The sequence below is a fragment of the Haplochromis burtoni genome, unplaced genomic scaffold (genome assembly GCF_018398535.1).
Source record: "Haplochromis burtoni strain Fernald_Lab_line unplaced genomic scaffold, NCSU_Asbu1 Contig_76, whole genome shotgun sequence".
NCBI lineage: Eukaryota > Metazoa > Chordata > Actinopteri > Cichliformes > Cichlidae > Haplochromis > Haplochromis burtoni.
In genome coordinates, this window is record NW_024582437.1 from 1 (window position 1) to 17,317 (window position 17,317).

A 17,317-nucleotide genomic window follows, 5' to 3' on the forward strand; every position below is an offset into this window, starting at 1 on the left:
CAAAATACTCTTTGAGAGTTAATATATAAACTCTTAACACCAAGTGTTAAATTATCAACTCCAGACAGATTTGGTGTTTAACACTAAATCAGAGTTAACGTACCAACTCTCCAAAAAGAGTTAAATTAACACTCTCTGGTGTGGACCCATATAGACACTTTAATAGTGTTGAAATCAAATCCGACAGTGTTAATTTGGACATGCTGGATTTGGTATATCTCCAGTCACATCATTCAATTTTAAATTCAATTAATTTTTTTTTATAAGTGCCAAATCACAGTAACAGTCACCTCAAGGTGCTTTATATTGTAAGGTATACTTACAAAGAAAAACCCAACAATCAAATGACCCCCTATGAGCAAGCACTTTGGCGACAGTGGGAAGGAAAAACTCCCTTTTAACAGGAAGAAACCTCCAGCAGAACCAGGCTCAGGGAGGGGCGGCCATCTGCTGCGACCGGTTGGGGAGGGGGAAGGAAAACAGGATAAAGACATTCTGTGGAAGAGAGCCAGAGGTTAACAACAAGTACAATTCAGTGCAGAGAGGTCTATTAACACATAGTGGGTGAAGAAGAAACACCCAGTGCATCATGGGAATCCCCCAGCAGCCTACGCCTAATGCTGGACATACACTGTGCGATTTTTGGCCCATTTTGAGCCGATTTTTCAGTCGTGCGACCGTTTTGGGGATCGACCCGAGTTTGGCCTTAATCGTGTGTGGTGCATCTTATACATGGGGTAACGAGAAGTGATTAACACCTCACGATCAGCTCCCGATCATCAGTCGTTTGGTCGTAAGAAAATCAAACCTGTTTGAAATCCTGTCGGCCGTTGTGAGGGTGTCAACGCAGCGTCTCTCACTGCGCACGCGCAAACACAGAGATGAAAGCGAAAAGACAGAACAGCACGGCAGTGCAGCGTGTGATCCGGACACAAGCGATGGAGGCACAACTTGTAGAACTGCCAAGCTCATCCGAGCCTTTTCGATGTGGCCTCACAAAATTATCGCGACCACAACAACCGTGAAAATAGTGTAAAATTTTGTGTTATAACCTTCATGCTATGGACGAACAGTGTGAGCACTCAGGTTGCACAGAGCATCGGGCCGTATAGTATGAGACCCTGCATCGTGACCTACGAACTTCTAACCCCTACGAGTCAATCGGACAGTTTGAACAGGAGCTGAATAACACGACTGAAAAAATTGCACAGTGTATGCCCAACTTATGGCAGCAAAACCAAGGGAGGATTCAGGGTCACCTGAGTAGGCCATCAGCCTACTAAAAGGATACAGAAAAATCCCGTTGAAATAGTGTTAGTTGTCATCACGGGTGCTGGTGGACTCATTTGAACACCTCCGAAATTTGCAAACACGCAAGCATTCCTCTTCTTCCTCCAAATCCTCTCGGGACCTTTTCCTCGAGCCTCCAGTTTCATGGTTGTCAGTCTCTTCATGGGCATCTTCAAAGAGTTCATCACTACTGCTCTCAGAGTGATCATACACAATTGAGCTGGTCCCCGAATCAGAGTTTGCGAGCCTGGATCTTTTGCTATTAGGCTCTTCTTCATCTCCATCTTCCTTTCTGGACCTTTTCGTGGATCCAACAGACAGCGGTACCTCATCAGCAATATTACCAAGATGAGGACAGCCCTCGCTATCAGTGTCACAGGCAGAGATGAAGTCAGAGTCATCATCAGAAAACTCCTCGCTCCATCTGATTCTTTTGTTGGGCTCCACATCTTCCACATCCATCTCTCTAGACCTCTTCCTGGATACACCTGGCTGAGGATCCTCTTCTGGGATGTACGGGTGAACATCCTCACAGTCTTCGAATGCTCATCAGAATCGTCATTTTCAATGCCGACAACAACAACAGCATTGTGATCATCATGCAGTTCATTGTTGTCAACATTGGCATTATTGTCTCTCACATTAATATTGTGATTGTTTACATTGTTGACATTGCCGTCATTGACATTGTGAAAGTCAATATATAAGACATCATATCGATCCTCTAATTCATCTAGTAGCTCAGTCAGCCTCCAAAAAAAGATATCATAGAGAGTAACATAAAGTCTTTCCAGTAAACCCCAGATTCCACCAACAGGTTCGTAAGCTGGCTCCTGATCTCCTCTTGGAAACATTTCTGGGTTAACCTGTCGGCCTGCAAGATCATTTTATCTTTTAATTAGCATTCATAAACATGTGCTGAAAATCAGTTTTTCATCAATTTTACGACTGAGTACATGTGCTTACCATTACGGTTATTTTGTGATCCATCTCCGCTTCCATTCATTTTGACTACAAGGAACAGAAAACAACAATGATCACTAAACAACTCAGAATGTTCAGCGAATTTGCTTTTTTTGTGATAACTTTAGGCTACGTCCACACGTACACGGGCACTTTTGTAAACGGAAATTTTCCTTTTTCGTTTAAAAAAAACCCCGTCCACATGTGCAGTTTTGAAAAAATATCTCCTTCCACATGTAAACCCTAAAAACAAAGTCAGGAATATGCCAAATCCTAACCGTGTAGAAATGTTGGCCAATCAGAAGTCTAGAAGCCTGGGAGGAAAACCTCACAAAACCTTACATACTATACTTCTGAAAGGTTTTTGTCTTTTTCTGGAAAGGCAGCTAATGTTGTGTTACTTTCAAGTGCCTTCATCATTTCAAATGTTAATAACTAAAGACAGCATTTTGGCTGGTATAGACTCACAACTTTGGAATGGACAAAATGCATATAGCATACATGAATGTAAATTTTTTAAATTACATTTATTGCAAACCGACGTCAGGATTTGTGTTGTGAGAGCGTCTGTGTTGAATGATGCTCACTCTGATGCCTCTGTCTTTCTAAATGGAGGGACAGTAACTGCGTGTGTTTATGCAAGCGTGTAAAAACTGCAGATACTAAGATTAACAGCAGAGCTTCTGTCACTCTAAGATATGATTAAGAACATTTTCTAATTTATGTATACATTTGTCAAATATTACATCAGCTGACAAATAGTTAAGTCTTCATTTGTTTTCCTGAATAATAGATCCACATCATCCTCTCTATGATGGAAAATATAGTCTAGTCTTGCACAATGTAAAGTACATAAATACTGTCCTGGCAAGCAGGAAAATCAGGCTTTATATATTTAAGTAAATGATCTTGAGTTTATAAACTGAAATTTGAGCTTACTTTAGTTCTTGGTAGATTACACAGCAGTTAATCCTCAGGGAAACGTAAATTCACTAAATAGTCGTCTCGCTTTCATCGGTTGCAGTGTCTCTTCATTTTGTGTTCATATGCTGATGTTTTCATTCAAACATGTTTAAATGCTGGTGTGCTCACTTCTAGCAGCATAAGACTGCGGAATGTACATGTGCTCTGCTCCCTAATTTTCCCCTGGAGGCATCACTATGGCAACAAAACAACATGCATTAAATGACGTTCCAAACAACAACAACCAAACTGTTTTCAGTGCTTAATATTTAACATGTCTTCATTATAAACTGTATTTGTGCCAATCAGTGATGTTGATGTGCACAAGCTGGGATTCAGACTTCGGAGGGTTAATCCAAAAATTAGGTTTACATTGTTGTCCATGACAGTGCAGATTTCTGACGTTTTGTGTGCTTTAAGCATTTAACAATTTGATTATTTTCTAACAAAAAACAGTGTGAAACTCAAGTTACACTTGTGTTTGTAAATGAACTGCCCCATGTCGTGTAGCTTTCTGGATTTTATACTTATTGGGCTACATGTTTATTTATTACACAGGCTATACAGTACATAACATCAAAACTCACATGTTTTATCTAACTAAAGTGTTTAATTATGTGGGCTACAGACAATGATCAAGTTATGGACTCTATTTATATGAAAAATGTATATATTTACTGCATTTGAATCATTTTAACCATATGTAACCAACTGCGTATGTGTTTGAAATAAAAATAGAATATTTTGGAGAGTCTCCCCTCAAATGTCAGAACACTTTGGTGTTTGGTTAAATTGTGATTTTGAATCAGTTACAGGGGTTACTGTGATCATGAATGCTTTTCTCTCTATGTGTTAACACTGTCCAGGATATACCCTGCCTGTAGCCCTATGGCAGCTTTGATGGATGAATTGATGGATGGACGGTGCATAGCAGTCAGTTTTACAAATGTAACAAAGGAAAATACGACATTTAAAATGACAACAAAAATCCACATTATATCTACATGACCATAAAGTTTATTGTGATAAACTGTGTAATACAAGCATGTAGTTGATGCAGTAACTGAGGACACAATGTTACTAAAACAGTATAATCTCACACATTAACTGTGACATACAGTTTGTTAATACTGAGTGGTTGTTGGAGCAGGAATCCTCAGAACCTGCAGCAAACTCCACAGATACCGGGGGTGCAGCAGCCACAGCAAAAGCGACACTTGATGCCACGCTTGTGTCTGCTGTTATACAGCGTCTGTGGGAAACACAAGAGACATGAGCACAGAGTTCATCTGCAGCAGCATCACTGCTCTTTATTTTCACCTGCTCTAACAAACACTTTCATTTAGCTGAAGCAATTTGGCCACATTCACTCAGTTAGTGTTACTTACCTTCCATGAGTCCACTGATGCCTCCTCATGTGCTGCTGCTGGATACCGATTACTCGTTTTCCTCGGACGTCCACTGATGCCTACTCTCCATTGTGCTGGCTGCTGGGATACGGTCCATTCGGCGTCATTTTGGCGCTCCTCCACCTCCTGTCCTTCCTGTTAACGAATGATGGTCATAAGGTAAGAACACACTCATTGTTACCACGTAGAAAACCAATCGACTATTTTGCACCTATTATGACGACTCATATACACTCGTTATATCACACGATGTTTCTGATTAACGTGGTTACGTGAGTGCACAGCCGAGCTTGCTGAGGCTCTAATCACTATAATCATTATTGACTATCCTTAGAGGCTACGATTTAAGGAACCGGCATCGCTGCCAAAACATATGCTCATATCAACAGAATTGTGGTCTGATATACCCCGTCTCTCCACAATCATATAGTGGAGCTTTTTGAGAGGGACTTCTTAAGGTGCGGTCACTCTTTCTCCTGTAGGTTGTCAGGGTTCCCTCAATTCCTCCCACTTGATCATGTGTAGCTCAGTGAGGTTCCTTTCTGTTACTCTGGTATTGGTCTCTTCTACACATTCGCTGTGGTCTCTCACAGCATGGGTGCTAGGAGATACACAACTTTAATACTGAATTCTTTCTGGGTGCCCCTTCGCCTTGGCTCGTCCCGTCACCCTCACCAGCTCTTTACTCTCCTACCTGCTGATTTTCCTCTCCCGTAGGGAACATTGGGCGAGAATCACTCCAACTATTTTATCCTGTGCTTCATGTAAATTCTGGTGTAATGGGTGTCATAATTTCTCCGTGAAGGAACGAGACGCTGCTTTCTCGCGAGTATCGTCATGGTGCTCAATGAATCTTGGCATACCGCTTCGCGATGCATTTTAACTATTGGTTTTGCGCGCTGTCTGCCTATTGGATTGGCTCACAATGTCCCGTGTCCCCCGACCCAGGTTAAGTCTCCCTGGGTATCTCATACTTTTATACGAATTGACTAAGCGACAGCCATGCAAGGATTGGTGAGCGCACAAGAAGAAGGTGAGACAAACGTGACCAGGGCCTATAGGTCCACAGGACTAAGCCTTTCATTGTTAGACTACCTCAAAAGTCAACACTCCGGCGAGATAAATGATTGTTCTACGTGTTACTGCAATCGTAAAAACTGACAGCATATTTTGGCAGTCCTCAACTCTAGAACACCACCAACATTAATTCGCGCTAGTAGATAGAATTATCAGTCAACTCCAACTGTCCACATACGTCTTTATTCGTAGAGGTTTCTCATCAATTTATGTTTCATCGACCAAGCTATCAAAAAAGTACAGATGTCTTTATTTAATTCTTCAGTTGACAGCGTAGCATAGCGCGGGACTCATAGTAAGTTCATAATTTTTGAGTAGCAGATCGCTTTGGTCCCATACTAGTCTCTGAGTGTAAAACATTTAGAGAAACCCATTCTCTGAGGGGAAGAAACGCTGATAGTTCACCCCTTAAAGGATTGGCGAACCATTTTTAAAGCGCTCACAGTTGTTAATGCTAGCACAACATCCTCGTACATGCGGTATGCGAGACTGAGAGCTCAGGAAGCAATAACAGCGGAGGAGCTAATATAACCAGAGAACGGACTGTGCTTAACCTATCAGACGACTGGACCATCTGTCCTATCTGATGCATGTTCCCGACAGAGTTTCTGTACTCTAAGTGACGAGGCAGCAGTGGAGCAAATGAGTATAAATACCAGCACCTTTTCCCTCAGTCAACCATCACAAAGGAGCTGACAAGAGTCAACGAGAGAGTCAAAGGATCTGACCACCTTAAACCACTCAAACCTCCTGAAGATGAAGACGTTCAGCGTTGCAGTTGCAGTGGCCGTTGCACTCATGTGTATTTGCATTCAGCAGAGCTCTGCCACATTTGCTGAGGTTACAGACTGTGTTAAATTCATGTAATGTGCTTCTTCTGCATGAATTTGTTGTGAAGATGCTAAGATCTGTTTTCTTTCTCTACAGATACGAGAACTGCAAGAGCTACAAGAGGCTGTGAGCAATGACAGTCCAGCTGCTGAACATCAGGAGGTATCAGCTGACTCATGGGTGGTGAGTTTACTTCAATAAATGAATGAAGACAGTAATTGTGAGATCTCTCAAATGCAGGGAGATGTTTAAAATAAACTGTGCACTCACAGCTTTTCATAAAATTAGAAACAATGAAGTGACTTGCAGCTGAAGATAAACTCTCTGCTCTTCTCCTCTTTCACACAGATGCCGTACCACAGACAGAAGCGTGGCTTGAAGTGTCGCTTTTGCTGCGGCTGCTGCAATGCTGGTGTCTGTGGATTGTGCTGCAGATTCTGAGAATATCTACCTGCGATTATCACATCAACCACTAAATATTGACTCTTATACATGAAATGATTTGACTGCTTAGCATTTGTTAAAGTCTGACAGTGTTTCTTCATCTGGTCATCCTGCTGTATCAGTGAACAGTGTACCAAGCATTTGGAACTACAGTATGTTAATATATTAAAAAGTTCAGAGTCACTATACTACAACATGTGCTGTCTGTTTCTGTTTCTGTCTGACAAGAATTAAACATTAATGGAAACCAGTGACATGAAGCTCCTGATGTACAGTTTTTGTGCTGATGTCAGTTAAGAGTTGTTGCCTCATACTCTTGCCCATGTCGTATGTGGTACAACCTGTTAATAGAGCCAAGCCATTGATAGCAAAAGTAAAGTGAGCATATTTTCCCATATTTGTAATTATATGAGTGGGGAGCATCTCATCATCATTCAGTTTTACCACTAATTATGACAAAAATGCAGTAATGTACAATAGCTTTGAGCTGATGGACTGGTTCATTGGTTATTTGAAAGTTAAACCAAGCATACTTTTTTTAAAGAATGTAGAAGTGTTAGATAATGTTTCCTAGAAACACTTTCTATACAAGTTCATTCATAAATGTTTTAGACAACCTTATCTCGACAACCATTCACTGAATTTATTTGGAGGTGTTTTCACGGTGTGCATATGAAGTTTCTAAGCTGCATGATTAATGCAGGAATCCCTCACACAGAAGAAAAAGAGAGAATAGAAAGATTTGCGTACAGCATAAATTTGATACTGGACATAATAATAGAAAACACCTCAACAATACTGAGAGACATTGCACTGTGGTGAAACTGTAAAGTAGGTGTAACACTGTGTAATGCTGTTTCAGATAATATCCCGCGGGCCAGAGTTTGACACCTATGATCTATGTTATAGTTAAGTTTAAAGTCTTGTGACATCATTAAGTACAGAAACTACTGTCGGGAACAGGCTTGCATCAATAGGACAGGGAAAACCCATATAGTTAAACATCCGAAGGTCAAAGTTCATGCCGACTGAGAAAAGTACAGATTTTCTCCTTCCTCAGGAATTTCCCATTCCCAGAATTTCATAGCACAGGAAAATATGGAGTTTTGCAATGTTCCTGAAATCAGGTAGAGTAAGAGCTGTGAGTGACGAGGCAGCAGGGGCCCAAATCAGTATAAATATCAGCACTTCTGCACACATTAACCATCAGACAGAAGGACTCAGCTCACAACAATCATCCGGACCAGGAGAAAGAGTCGAACTTGAGCCTCTCAAAGCCTCCTAAGATGAAGACGTTCAGTGTTGCAGTTGCAGTGGCCGTCGTGCTCACATTCATTTGTGTTCAGCAGAGCTCTGCTGTCCCAGTCACTGAAGTAAGAACTTGACTTTAACCAAGTGTATTAGCTTACAAGCTGCAAATGTTTGTTTCAGTGCTACAATGTGGTTTCTACTGCACTCAATTCATTAACAGGAGCAGGAGCTGGAGGAGCCAATGAGCATGGACTATCCAGCAGCAGCACATGAGGAGGCATCAGTGGACTCATGGAAGGTAAGTAACACTAACTGAGTGAATGTGGCCAAATTGCTTCAGCTAAATGAAAGTGTTTGTTAGAGCAGGTGAAAATAAAGAGCAGTGATGCTGCTGCAGATGAACTCTGTGCTCATGTCTCTTGTGTTTCCTACAGACGCTGTATAACAGCAGACACAAGCGTGGCATCAAGTGTCGCTTTTGCTGTGGCTGCTGCACCCCCGGTATCTGTGGAATTTGCTGCAGGTTCTGAGGAATCCTGCTCCAACAACCACTCAATATTAACTTATGAAGCTTTAAAATAGTCAGTTTTAACTGTGTTCATAGGATGAAACATTTTGATTTGGTAAGGTTGTATTTTCTATGTCTTCAATGATGTGACTGTATCAACATATTTAATCACATGTGTGTACTCATTAATCAAGTCTGTCAAATAATAACATTAAACGGTACTTCAGAATAATTCTTTTGCTCTGAAAAACAGATTTTATTACACTGCAGCCGATAAAGAGCAGCTTTAAGTTCAACAGTAGTTAGACTAAACGTGAAGTAGAACATTACTTCAAGTTACATTTTTACATGGATGGCCTATAACTTGAAATCATTATGTGGCACTAAATAACATTTTATATAAATATAACATAGACAGTTCAATCGTTACTCAGTAGTACTTCTCACTGTATAAGGACACAATGGTATATGACAGCAAATGTGCTATGAAGTGTTGATTCATCCACTTTATGCAGCTATAACTACATTTATATAGATGGCAACAGCTGAAAGCAGTAACCAGCTAAACTGGTTCCTGCCAAGTCTATATTTGTGCATCAGCACTTTAGACTTTAGCCTCTCCATGCTTGGGACCTTATATTTATGGCATTGTTGTTTGGGTTTTTTGATTTAGAAGTTAATTTGTAACTTTAACGTGGAAGTCTACGGGGACTGGCTTGTTTTTCAAGCAGAAAAATAGTACCAGCTAGTGGTTTTTGGCACTAACATCTTAGCTTTATTTTTTAGCCCTGGAGTTTGTTTGTTTTTTGTCAAACATTTATATAGACTCATTATGGACATAAATTGAATTTATATATTTATATACACAGGCTCTAATATATCAATAAATTCAAGCTTTTGCAACTAATTCTTGTTTTAAGGATATTTTCTGTACAATCATTCCACCCTGGAAAAACAACAGTTCAAAGAAAGCATTAAAAGCCCAAAGTTACCACGACATTCATGCCCATGATGAGTGCATGTAAACTTTAGACCACATCTTAATTTCCCGTACAGATCTTTTGATCTGATGATGGATTAGACTTTCTCGTTTTGTTTCCATTTGTTGTTCTTAACAAGTTGGTTAACAATTCACAGTGTAGGTTTGGCTGTTATGTAGCTGATCATTTTCAGTGATCATTTATTGGTGTGAAGTGTTCAAACTAAACTTGATCACATTAAGTAATGCATAGGAGGGAGAAGAGGGGGACTACTTTTATCAGGACTTAGAGGAAAAAGGTAAACAAATCCCAGCTGTGTGATCTCCATTAATGACAACACTGCTAGAAGCTCTTATTTTTCTGCACAGGTACTTTAACACTGCACTCATTACTCCAGTGCTGAAAGCATTACTCCTCAGGGGCTGGAATCTTTTTAAAAATAATGAAATCATCCATCAATTCATCAATATATTCGAGGTGGATTTGTAGCTGCAGTGGTCCGTGCAGCTACTATAAATGAGAACAAAAAATGAAGTAATTATTCCTTATAGTCCTAAAAAAAAAACAGTTAAAAAGGCAGAATGTATTCCTGCAGAGCCAATAATCCTACTGTTGTTGTTGACACAGATGTGCTCATTAAGCTAAAGCTAACAGGTCAGCAAGGTCACGGTACATGAGACAGAGTGGAGATAAGGGATTTTGGTTATTGCACAAGATGTTTAGTAAAATTCAAAAGACCCTTTCAACCTTTATCAGAGTAAACACACCGTGCACTCCTTTCATTATTGATTTTGGTATTTCTCTACAATTTATTTCCTTGAACAGATTTACATTATTAAAGTGGTTGTAATAGAGTGACAAAATTTAAAGATAAGCTGTTTGCTCTGTGTTTAAGTTGACAGTTACATGACATTTGATACTGATCTGTTGAAAACTGGATCATGTCAGCATATTAGGATCTTTATTATTTGTAATAAATCAATACAGAGTATTACACATTGACATCAAATATATATTCTGTATCATAAAACCATAATCCCTGCATTCAGTGCAGTTGTCTGAGTGCAGGAAACTGATTCACACAACTGAGGGAAAACTGAGTGATCAGATTCAATTCAGTTTGTATTAGACAGTAGCAAACTACATTATTTAAGCTGCACTGTCTCATAACTGGTCAATACTGAAAGGAAACCCACTCAGTCTAGCATCTTCTTATAAGAAAGTTCCAAGCACTGGACATGTTGATTTGAAATAATAATTAGTGTATTAGAAGCATAGTGCAGAATATAGGTGACAAACTGTGTGCTGTATTAAACTGTTGCACTCATGAAAATTCAATACTATGGCTGAATTAAGGAATTAAGATTATTGAACAAATATTGTTCGCACCAGTGCAAAGTCCTGAACATTTTGTTGTTTGGGAATTTCCTATTACAATACCCAGCATCATTTAAGTAGTGTTACAAGTCTTTCCCAAGAAGGAATAAAGTACTGCCAGTGACAAGGTAACACTGTATAAATAACAGCATGATCAGCAAACAGAGCCATTATGCTCAAAAGCGCTGATAGCAGAAATGGAAAATTCAACCTCTCTGACAAGTTAAACTGCTGAAAATGAAAACATTCGCGTCTGCAGTCATCTTGGCTGTCGCACTAACTATTTGCATTGAGGAGAACGCTGCCTTCCCATTCACAACAGTGAGTAGCCTGCTTGATGTAAATTAAGATTTATTCCTTTTTATTCAATGCTCATCAGCTCTGTGTGTTTTACTGTGTTTCTGAATGTATTCAACTAATCAACAGGTAGAAGACATGAAGGAAGAAAAGAGCACTGATGATCCTGCTGCAATGCAAGAAGAGACGTCAGTAGAAACATGGATGGTATGCTGAGTTGATCAAATACTTAAAATAAGTCATGAAGCTTGAGTTCATTCAATTTCTAGTCTACAGTGTTTTCAAGAAGCACTTCAAAATACAGCCTACAACCCATAATGTAATTTTACAGGGCATTTTTTTTATATTTAGGGTGCATTTTCAGTACCCAAAAAATACTTCAATGAAGCAGAACAAAGGAGTAGCAAACTGAAGTTTTAAAGGATAAAAAGACAAAGAAAATATACGTCAAGTGTATTTGAGGAATTAATAACTGAGATATTTTAGAGGAAAGGACAAACGGTGTTGCCCAATCTTACATTGCAATTTTAGGGGAGAGGGCTGTATTACTGTATCATTACCCCAACCACCCTATATTACACTGCAATTACTCATTATTTTGGTGTCCACATTATTGCTAGAAATATGTGCCAGTAAACATTGGATTTAAAGCCACTCACACTAAATAAAAACACAGTAGAATTTTGGCTTCTTCTTTCCTTTAAAACCTCTAGTTGTCACAGCCCTGACGTACTGTACCTACACCAGTATCTGGGGAAAATTAAACTCTAGGTCAGGAAAATTCAATTCAATTCAGTTTATATAATGACATATCACAGCAACTGTCACCTCAAGATGGTTTATATTGTAATTTCAATTTCAATTTCAATTTTATTTCTATAGCACATTTAAAAGTCACAGGTACAACAAAGTGCTTCACAGACGAGCCATACTTGCAGGTTTAGGTAAGGTAAAGGCGATACAATAAGACAGAGAAAACCCAAACAATCAATCAAACAACCCTCTGTGAGAAATCACTTGGCAACAGTGGGAAGCAAAACTCCCTTTTAACAGGAAGAAACCTCTTTGATGTATTTATTGTTCAGACGTATTTCAATTTTTTTTCACAGATGCCGTTTGACATCGGGGAGAATCGCGACACTAGCCCCGTCAGATGCCATCATTGCTGTGACTGCTGCCTGCTCAGTGGCTGTGGCATATGTTGCCAGTGAGGCTCAGATTTGAGTAGCTTCCATCAAAAGCAGCTTTACTTTCTCATCTTCAGCTAAAAAAATATGATGTATGTATTTATCCATGCTGTATTTACTATTATGTACAATAAACAACTGTGATGATCAGAAAGAGGGAGTGTCTAGGGACAAACAACAGAGGCGGCTATATTTTCCGAGAGTGGTCTGCTGTCCAAGTGCAAACCAAGCTCAGCTCTGCAGTGGTTCACTTATTATCCAGTACAGAACATGGAGGTATGGCATCCAGCCATGGTGGTGTGCATGCTATTGTGTAACTTTCAGCATGGCTGGATCGTGCCTCACTATTATAATGACCACAAAGGTCAAATAAATGATGCGGTGTTAAACCGGTGTAGAAATAATTAGGGAACACACAGACTCAGGCAGTCTATCTGACAGAGTTGTGAATGGATGGAACAATATGCAAAGAAGTCAACAGATTGCAAGTGACATGCAGAACAATGGCAAACCCTGTGGTTGCTGTTTAAGCCTGTGTGATTACAATTTAATTACCCCCAATACACACAGAAGTGCAGATACACAAAGAAAAACACACACATTTGCTTACACGCATGCACAGACTACCAGTCTGGAGCCTGGTGGACTCCTGCTCTGATCCCACCCTCATTCAGCCTTGCAGGGGGCTGAGAGGCATGCCAGGCTTGCCTCACGTCCAGACGGATGCCCGTTGTACGCCCCCATACCGACAAAGCTGCTGCCAAACCACACAAGGAGATAGTAAATGAGTGCACAGAGCTCTGTTCAGCTTCCTTACACACACAGAGACACGCACACACACCATGTGGTTTATTTTATCTGACTCATACCCACATACACATATGAGGCACAGTGCAGGCAGGTAGCAATTAGGGCCCTGTTCATCGGTAAATGCAGTACACTACGTCTATAAATCTTTTAAACTAGTGATATTTAAGTGTGTAAACTAAACTTCTCGGGTGGTAAGATGAGGAAATCACACAGTGCTGCTTTTTGTTGGTGATTTGATTTGCAGGGGAAGGCGTTTAGCCAGAAAAATAATAATAATCATACAAAAGAAAGCCACTTTAGATCTTTAAGACAAACACAACTGGAACAAAGAGCTTTATGTAGCACATAATTACTGGGCTACAAACTCTTGACCTGATGGCAGCACTTGCTGAAATGTCTGGAAATAAACATAGGCATCAGAATTCAAAGGGGATGCCAGCCCATCTGATAGTAAATGTAATTTACAAATAGTCAGTAATTGTTATTTGAAGGTTATTGACCTGCCCGTGAGTCAGAAAGCTCCGCTTTCTGTGTCTGCACTGTCTTGTGTCTGCATCATTCTGTCTGCTGTTGCATTGTTTTTGCAATTTTTGCACACTTGCACTTTATGTCGTCCTGTAGCATGATCTTGGAGGAACGCTGTCTCGTTTCAGACTCTTAACTGACAAATCAGTTATCACTTTCTCCAGTTAATCACTTAAACCAGCAAAGAGCAGAGTGTCAGCCACTGACTGCACTGCAGGTCACGCTCGACAGCAAAGGCACGCACACACGCACGCTCAATCTGGGCTGGAAATGTCTGCGATGAGGTCAAGACCTCCCCTATAGCTGAGTTGATTAAACACGTTTCTACAACCCACACACTGCCCAATAAAATTTGCTGTGCTGAAGATGATGACTGTGCTGCCCTCACTGGGGGCATCACTGGCTCCAGTCTTCCCAAAGAGCCCAGCCCAGGGACTTACCCTCAACACCCTGCTTCAGCGGCTCCACTTCCACCTACTCACCACGGGCCTTAAGGGAGCAATCAACCTGGCTTCTTATTAGAAGGATAACAACCATTTGCACGTGTGTGTATATGTATGAATGAATATTCCTTCCACAGACCCTCCAAGTGGAGCCAAAGGTTGCTTCTGAAGCATGCTACTGCATAATCCATCCCTGAATCAAGGAGGGGTTGGGGATAAACATTCCTGGACAATGAGAGCCTGCTTTACCCCCTGCTGTATTCATACCCACTTAAAATCTGCTTACCCACAATGCAATACCTGGCTTAAGCGAATAGCCCCCCAGGAAGGAATGCAGTGCCACTACAGAACAACATATCCCTACACGTAGAAGCCACTAGTGTCAGCTATGGCTCACATAAAGCCCCTCTGGGCTCTGACTGAGTACATTATATCCCATTCAACTGGTCTTAATATACTTTAATAAGACCTGTTTTTGATTAATTCTCCCTTGAAACCAGTAGTAACGCAGCTACTAGGCAGTGGGCACATATAAAAATTGAATGAATGGAGCAGGGCTGCCAGAGAGTCAGAAGAGGGAAAATAGGAATCCTTGTGGATTTGTCCTCACCAGCTGGCTCTTGAGTCCAATATAATGGTTGTGCCCATGGCTCTCAAAGCACCAGTTAGAGGAAATGTTTGCCCAGCCTGTAATGCGTTTAAGGTGTGCAGTATGATTCATTTCAGGTCATAAAGCCCTTGCGTGTCACATCCTGAGTGGTATGAGCGAGTTGCTCTGCCTATGACTGAGCAGGGACAATGGCTTTGTGTTGCATTTGAATCCCAGTGAAAAAGAAACAGCTAGGTATTCCAGAAGAACGCAGGGTTGAATCGGCCAGGAAAAACAATAGTTACGGCACCCTTAGGAATCGCCACGCCGGGTAGGTATAGAAATGCCTGTCTGCTCCATGTAATGGATGGTGATAAAAATGTCCCATGTTCACTTCTGCACCTGCTGCAATGAAGCTCAACTGAAACACTACCAGCGCAAGTGACTCATAAATATCCCCATTTGTCATCCAGAAATTTAAACAAAAATATATGTGTGTCAAAGCATGGCAATATTAATGCACAAGGTGAGCATTATGACAAAGGGCCTACGTTTCCTGTCCCGCAGGTGAGGCCGACATAACGGGGCTACACGACTGCGATCATCCACGCAGGCTTAACCGGTGCACCGCTACTCCAACTTTGAATCTTTTTACAGTTTCCCATTTTGAATGTTTCTGCAGCAAAGCAAATGACTGTCACAGACAATTAGCTTTTATTGAAGACTGTATTTATTCTAGGGATTAACGTGTTCCCTAGCAACTCCAAATGAAGCGAGTTCCTGCTTTGAGAGTTGACTTTGGATTGCATTGTTGCAATTAGGAGCGAGTTTAGTAATAAAAGTCACCCATTAATGCCACCATTTCGCAGCCTTGTACACATCATGATGTCTAACATATGGCAAACTTGTTCAAAATATTAAGATCTGCTTGTCCTTTGACACCAGTATGTTCCTACTCAGTGCTGTTTCAGCCCGTGCCAAACACCATGGCTAACCCACCAGAAGATTAATGATTCCAGATTTCCGTCAACTCGCAGGGCAAAGCGATGGCTCATTATACAGTTATTAAAAACAGCAAATTATTGCAACATTTATTATCCAGGGCAATCTTATTTGCCCCACCAATGTCATAACTTCCACTTCTGCCATGCACATTGGAACAAATGTGTCACATATGCCACAACTGCTTACTCGCATTAAGCTGCAGCATGTTTAATATAGGGCAGAGGTCTCAGCACCCCTCCTGTTATCCTCCTACTGTCTTGTGAGCTGCATACATGGCCGACAGCAGATACGCTTAAACGCCATCCCAACCTGCTTTAAAAGCACTGATCTATCCGAATTCAAGCCCACTGGGTCATTTCCTGTTAGTGGTTTCACTTGTTGTGCCTTTGAAGCAGGCTTTAATAATAGGACCCAACAGAACTAATGAAAATGCTCTCTGTCAGATTAAAAGGGAGCTTCAGTCTCAGCCACCTAACCGCATTCAGCACAAACATTAAAAAAATGCGCACAAAGGAAGGCATACACACACTCACACACTTTACAGAAGTGGTTTGCACAGGGAGGACCATTCCTTCTGATGTGTGCATGACTGTTAACCTCCTCAACAATACTGAGAATTGCAGCAATGTCCTTTTTCTCACAGTCACAGAAAAACAAATGAGTGGAAAGGGACAGACCGATATTAAAGAATAACTATAAGAGTTTGATCGCATCGCATCAAATGTGCGATGTGATTCTTTGTACTTTCTTTTTTCCACTGTGGATGCTGCAATGTGTGCTTTAGTGGTGGTCTTGTGCTTAATGAATCCACTTCAGTGGAGTTCCTCTCCGTAAGCTGTAAGGTTTAATCCCCAAGTCTGGAGTAGTGATAGTCTGGCCCGGGAGATGACATCTGTGAATCGTTCATTAACTTGGAACCAGCAGCAGATGTCTTTAAAAACAACTTACTCAACCTCTATGACATGTTTAATTCCTTTCAAAAATTTATTTCATTTTTGCTTTGTTTCATTTATTCATTGGCCCAACTGGTTGTTTATGGGCTCCCTTTTGCCATTTTTAAATACATTTTTTTAGAAAGTAAAATTTTACGACAGCTCTAGATGGAGGCCTAAAACTATTTAATACTACTTGTCTGTCAAATAAAGGCTTGCATCTGGGTAAGTTTGTTAGCTAGAGTTAAAGTTAGCTACCTTTAGACGTGCATTAAATTACATATAAGGTATTAAAGGCCATGGGTTGGCCATTGATGTTATTCCCCCCAAAATTTGGCTGCTTCCAAAAGCCCAAATAACAAGACAGAAAATGTGGATTTTTTAAAAAAAAACTAAAGGAAAGATCTCAATGGGAAAAAAAATCATGCTAGAAATC

The 17,317-nt window shown here is 40.6% G+C and overlaps 4 protein-coding genes and 1 long non-coding RNA gene across 5 annotated transcripts; 3 read left to right on the plus strand and 2 right to left on the minus strand.

Annotated features, from left to right (window-relative positions):
* Positions 1-1,069: 1,069 nt before the first annotated feature.
* LOC121814703 lies at positions 1,070-3,213 on the minus strand. Its single transcript, XM_042221846.1, has 3 exons — positions 3,193-3,213; positions 2,257-2,301; positions 1,070-2,164 (listed from the first exon to the last, which is right to left on the minus strand). The coding sequence occupies exons 2-3, from the start codon at positions 2,294-2,296 to the stop codon at positions 1,272-1,274; spliced, it is 933 nt and encodes a 310-aa protein (XP_042077780.1). The 5' UTR covers positions 2,297-2,301; positions 3,193-3,213; the 3' UTR covers positions 1,070-1,271.
* Positions 3,214-4,210: 997 nt separating this feature from the next.
* LOC121814704 lies at positions 4,211-4,654 on the minus strand. Its single transcript, XR_006054522.1, has 2 exons — positions 4,605-4,654; positions 4,211-4,468 (listed from the first exon to the last, which is right to left on the minus strand). It is a non-coding gene; the product is annotated as an uncharacterized LOC121814704 (long non-coding RNA).
* A 1,680-nt stretch (positions 4,655-6,334) lies between these two features.
* Positions 6,335-7,212, plus strand: LOC102305565 (hepcidin-like). Its single transcript, XM_005924333.2, has 3 exons — positions 6,335-6,542; positions 6,630-6,716; positions 6,882-7,212. The coding sequence occupies exons 1-3, from the start codon at positions 6,459-6,461 to the stop codon at positions 6,972-6,974; spliced, it is 264 nt and encodes an 87-aa protein (XP_005924395.2). The 5' UTR covers positions 6,335-6,458; the 3' UTR covers positions 6,975-7,212.
* A 947-nt stretch (positions 7,213-8,159) lies between these two features.
* LOC102303534 (hepcidin) lies at positions 8,160-8,970 on the plus strand. The gene is made up of 3 exons (XM_005924328.3): positions 8,160-8,350; positions 8,449-8,526; positions 8,663-8,970. Exons 1-3 carry the CDS (start codon positions 8,264-8,266, stop codon positions 8,756-8,758), a joined length of 261 nt encoding a protein of 86 aa, XP_005924390.1. The 5' UTR covers positions 8,160-8,263; the 3' UTR covers positions 8,759-8,970.
* Positions 8,971-11,236: 2,266 nt separating this feature from the next.
* On the plus strand, positions 11,237-12,731 carry LOC102303840 (hepcidin-like). Its single transcript, XM_042221847.1, has 3 exons — positions 11,237-11,414; positions 11,520-11,597; positions 12,500-12,731. The coding sequence occupies exons 1-3, from the start codon at positions 11,331-11,333 to the stop codon at positions 12,599-12,601; spliced, it is 264 nt and encodes an 87-aa protein (XP_042077781.1). The 5' UTR covers positions 11,237-11,330; the 3' UTR covers positions 12,602-12,731.
* Positions 12,732-17,317: the final 4,586 nt, after the last annotated feature.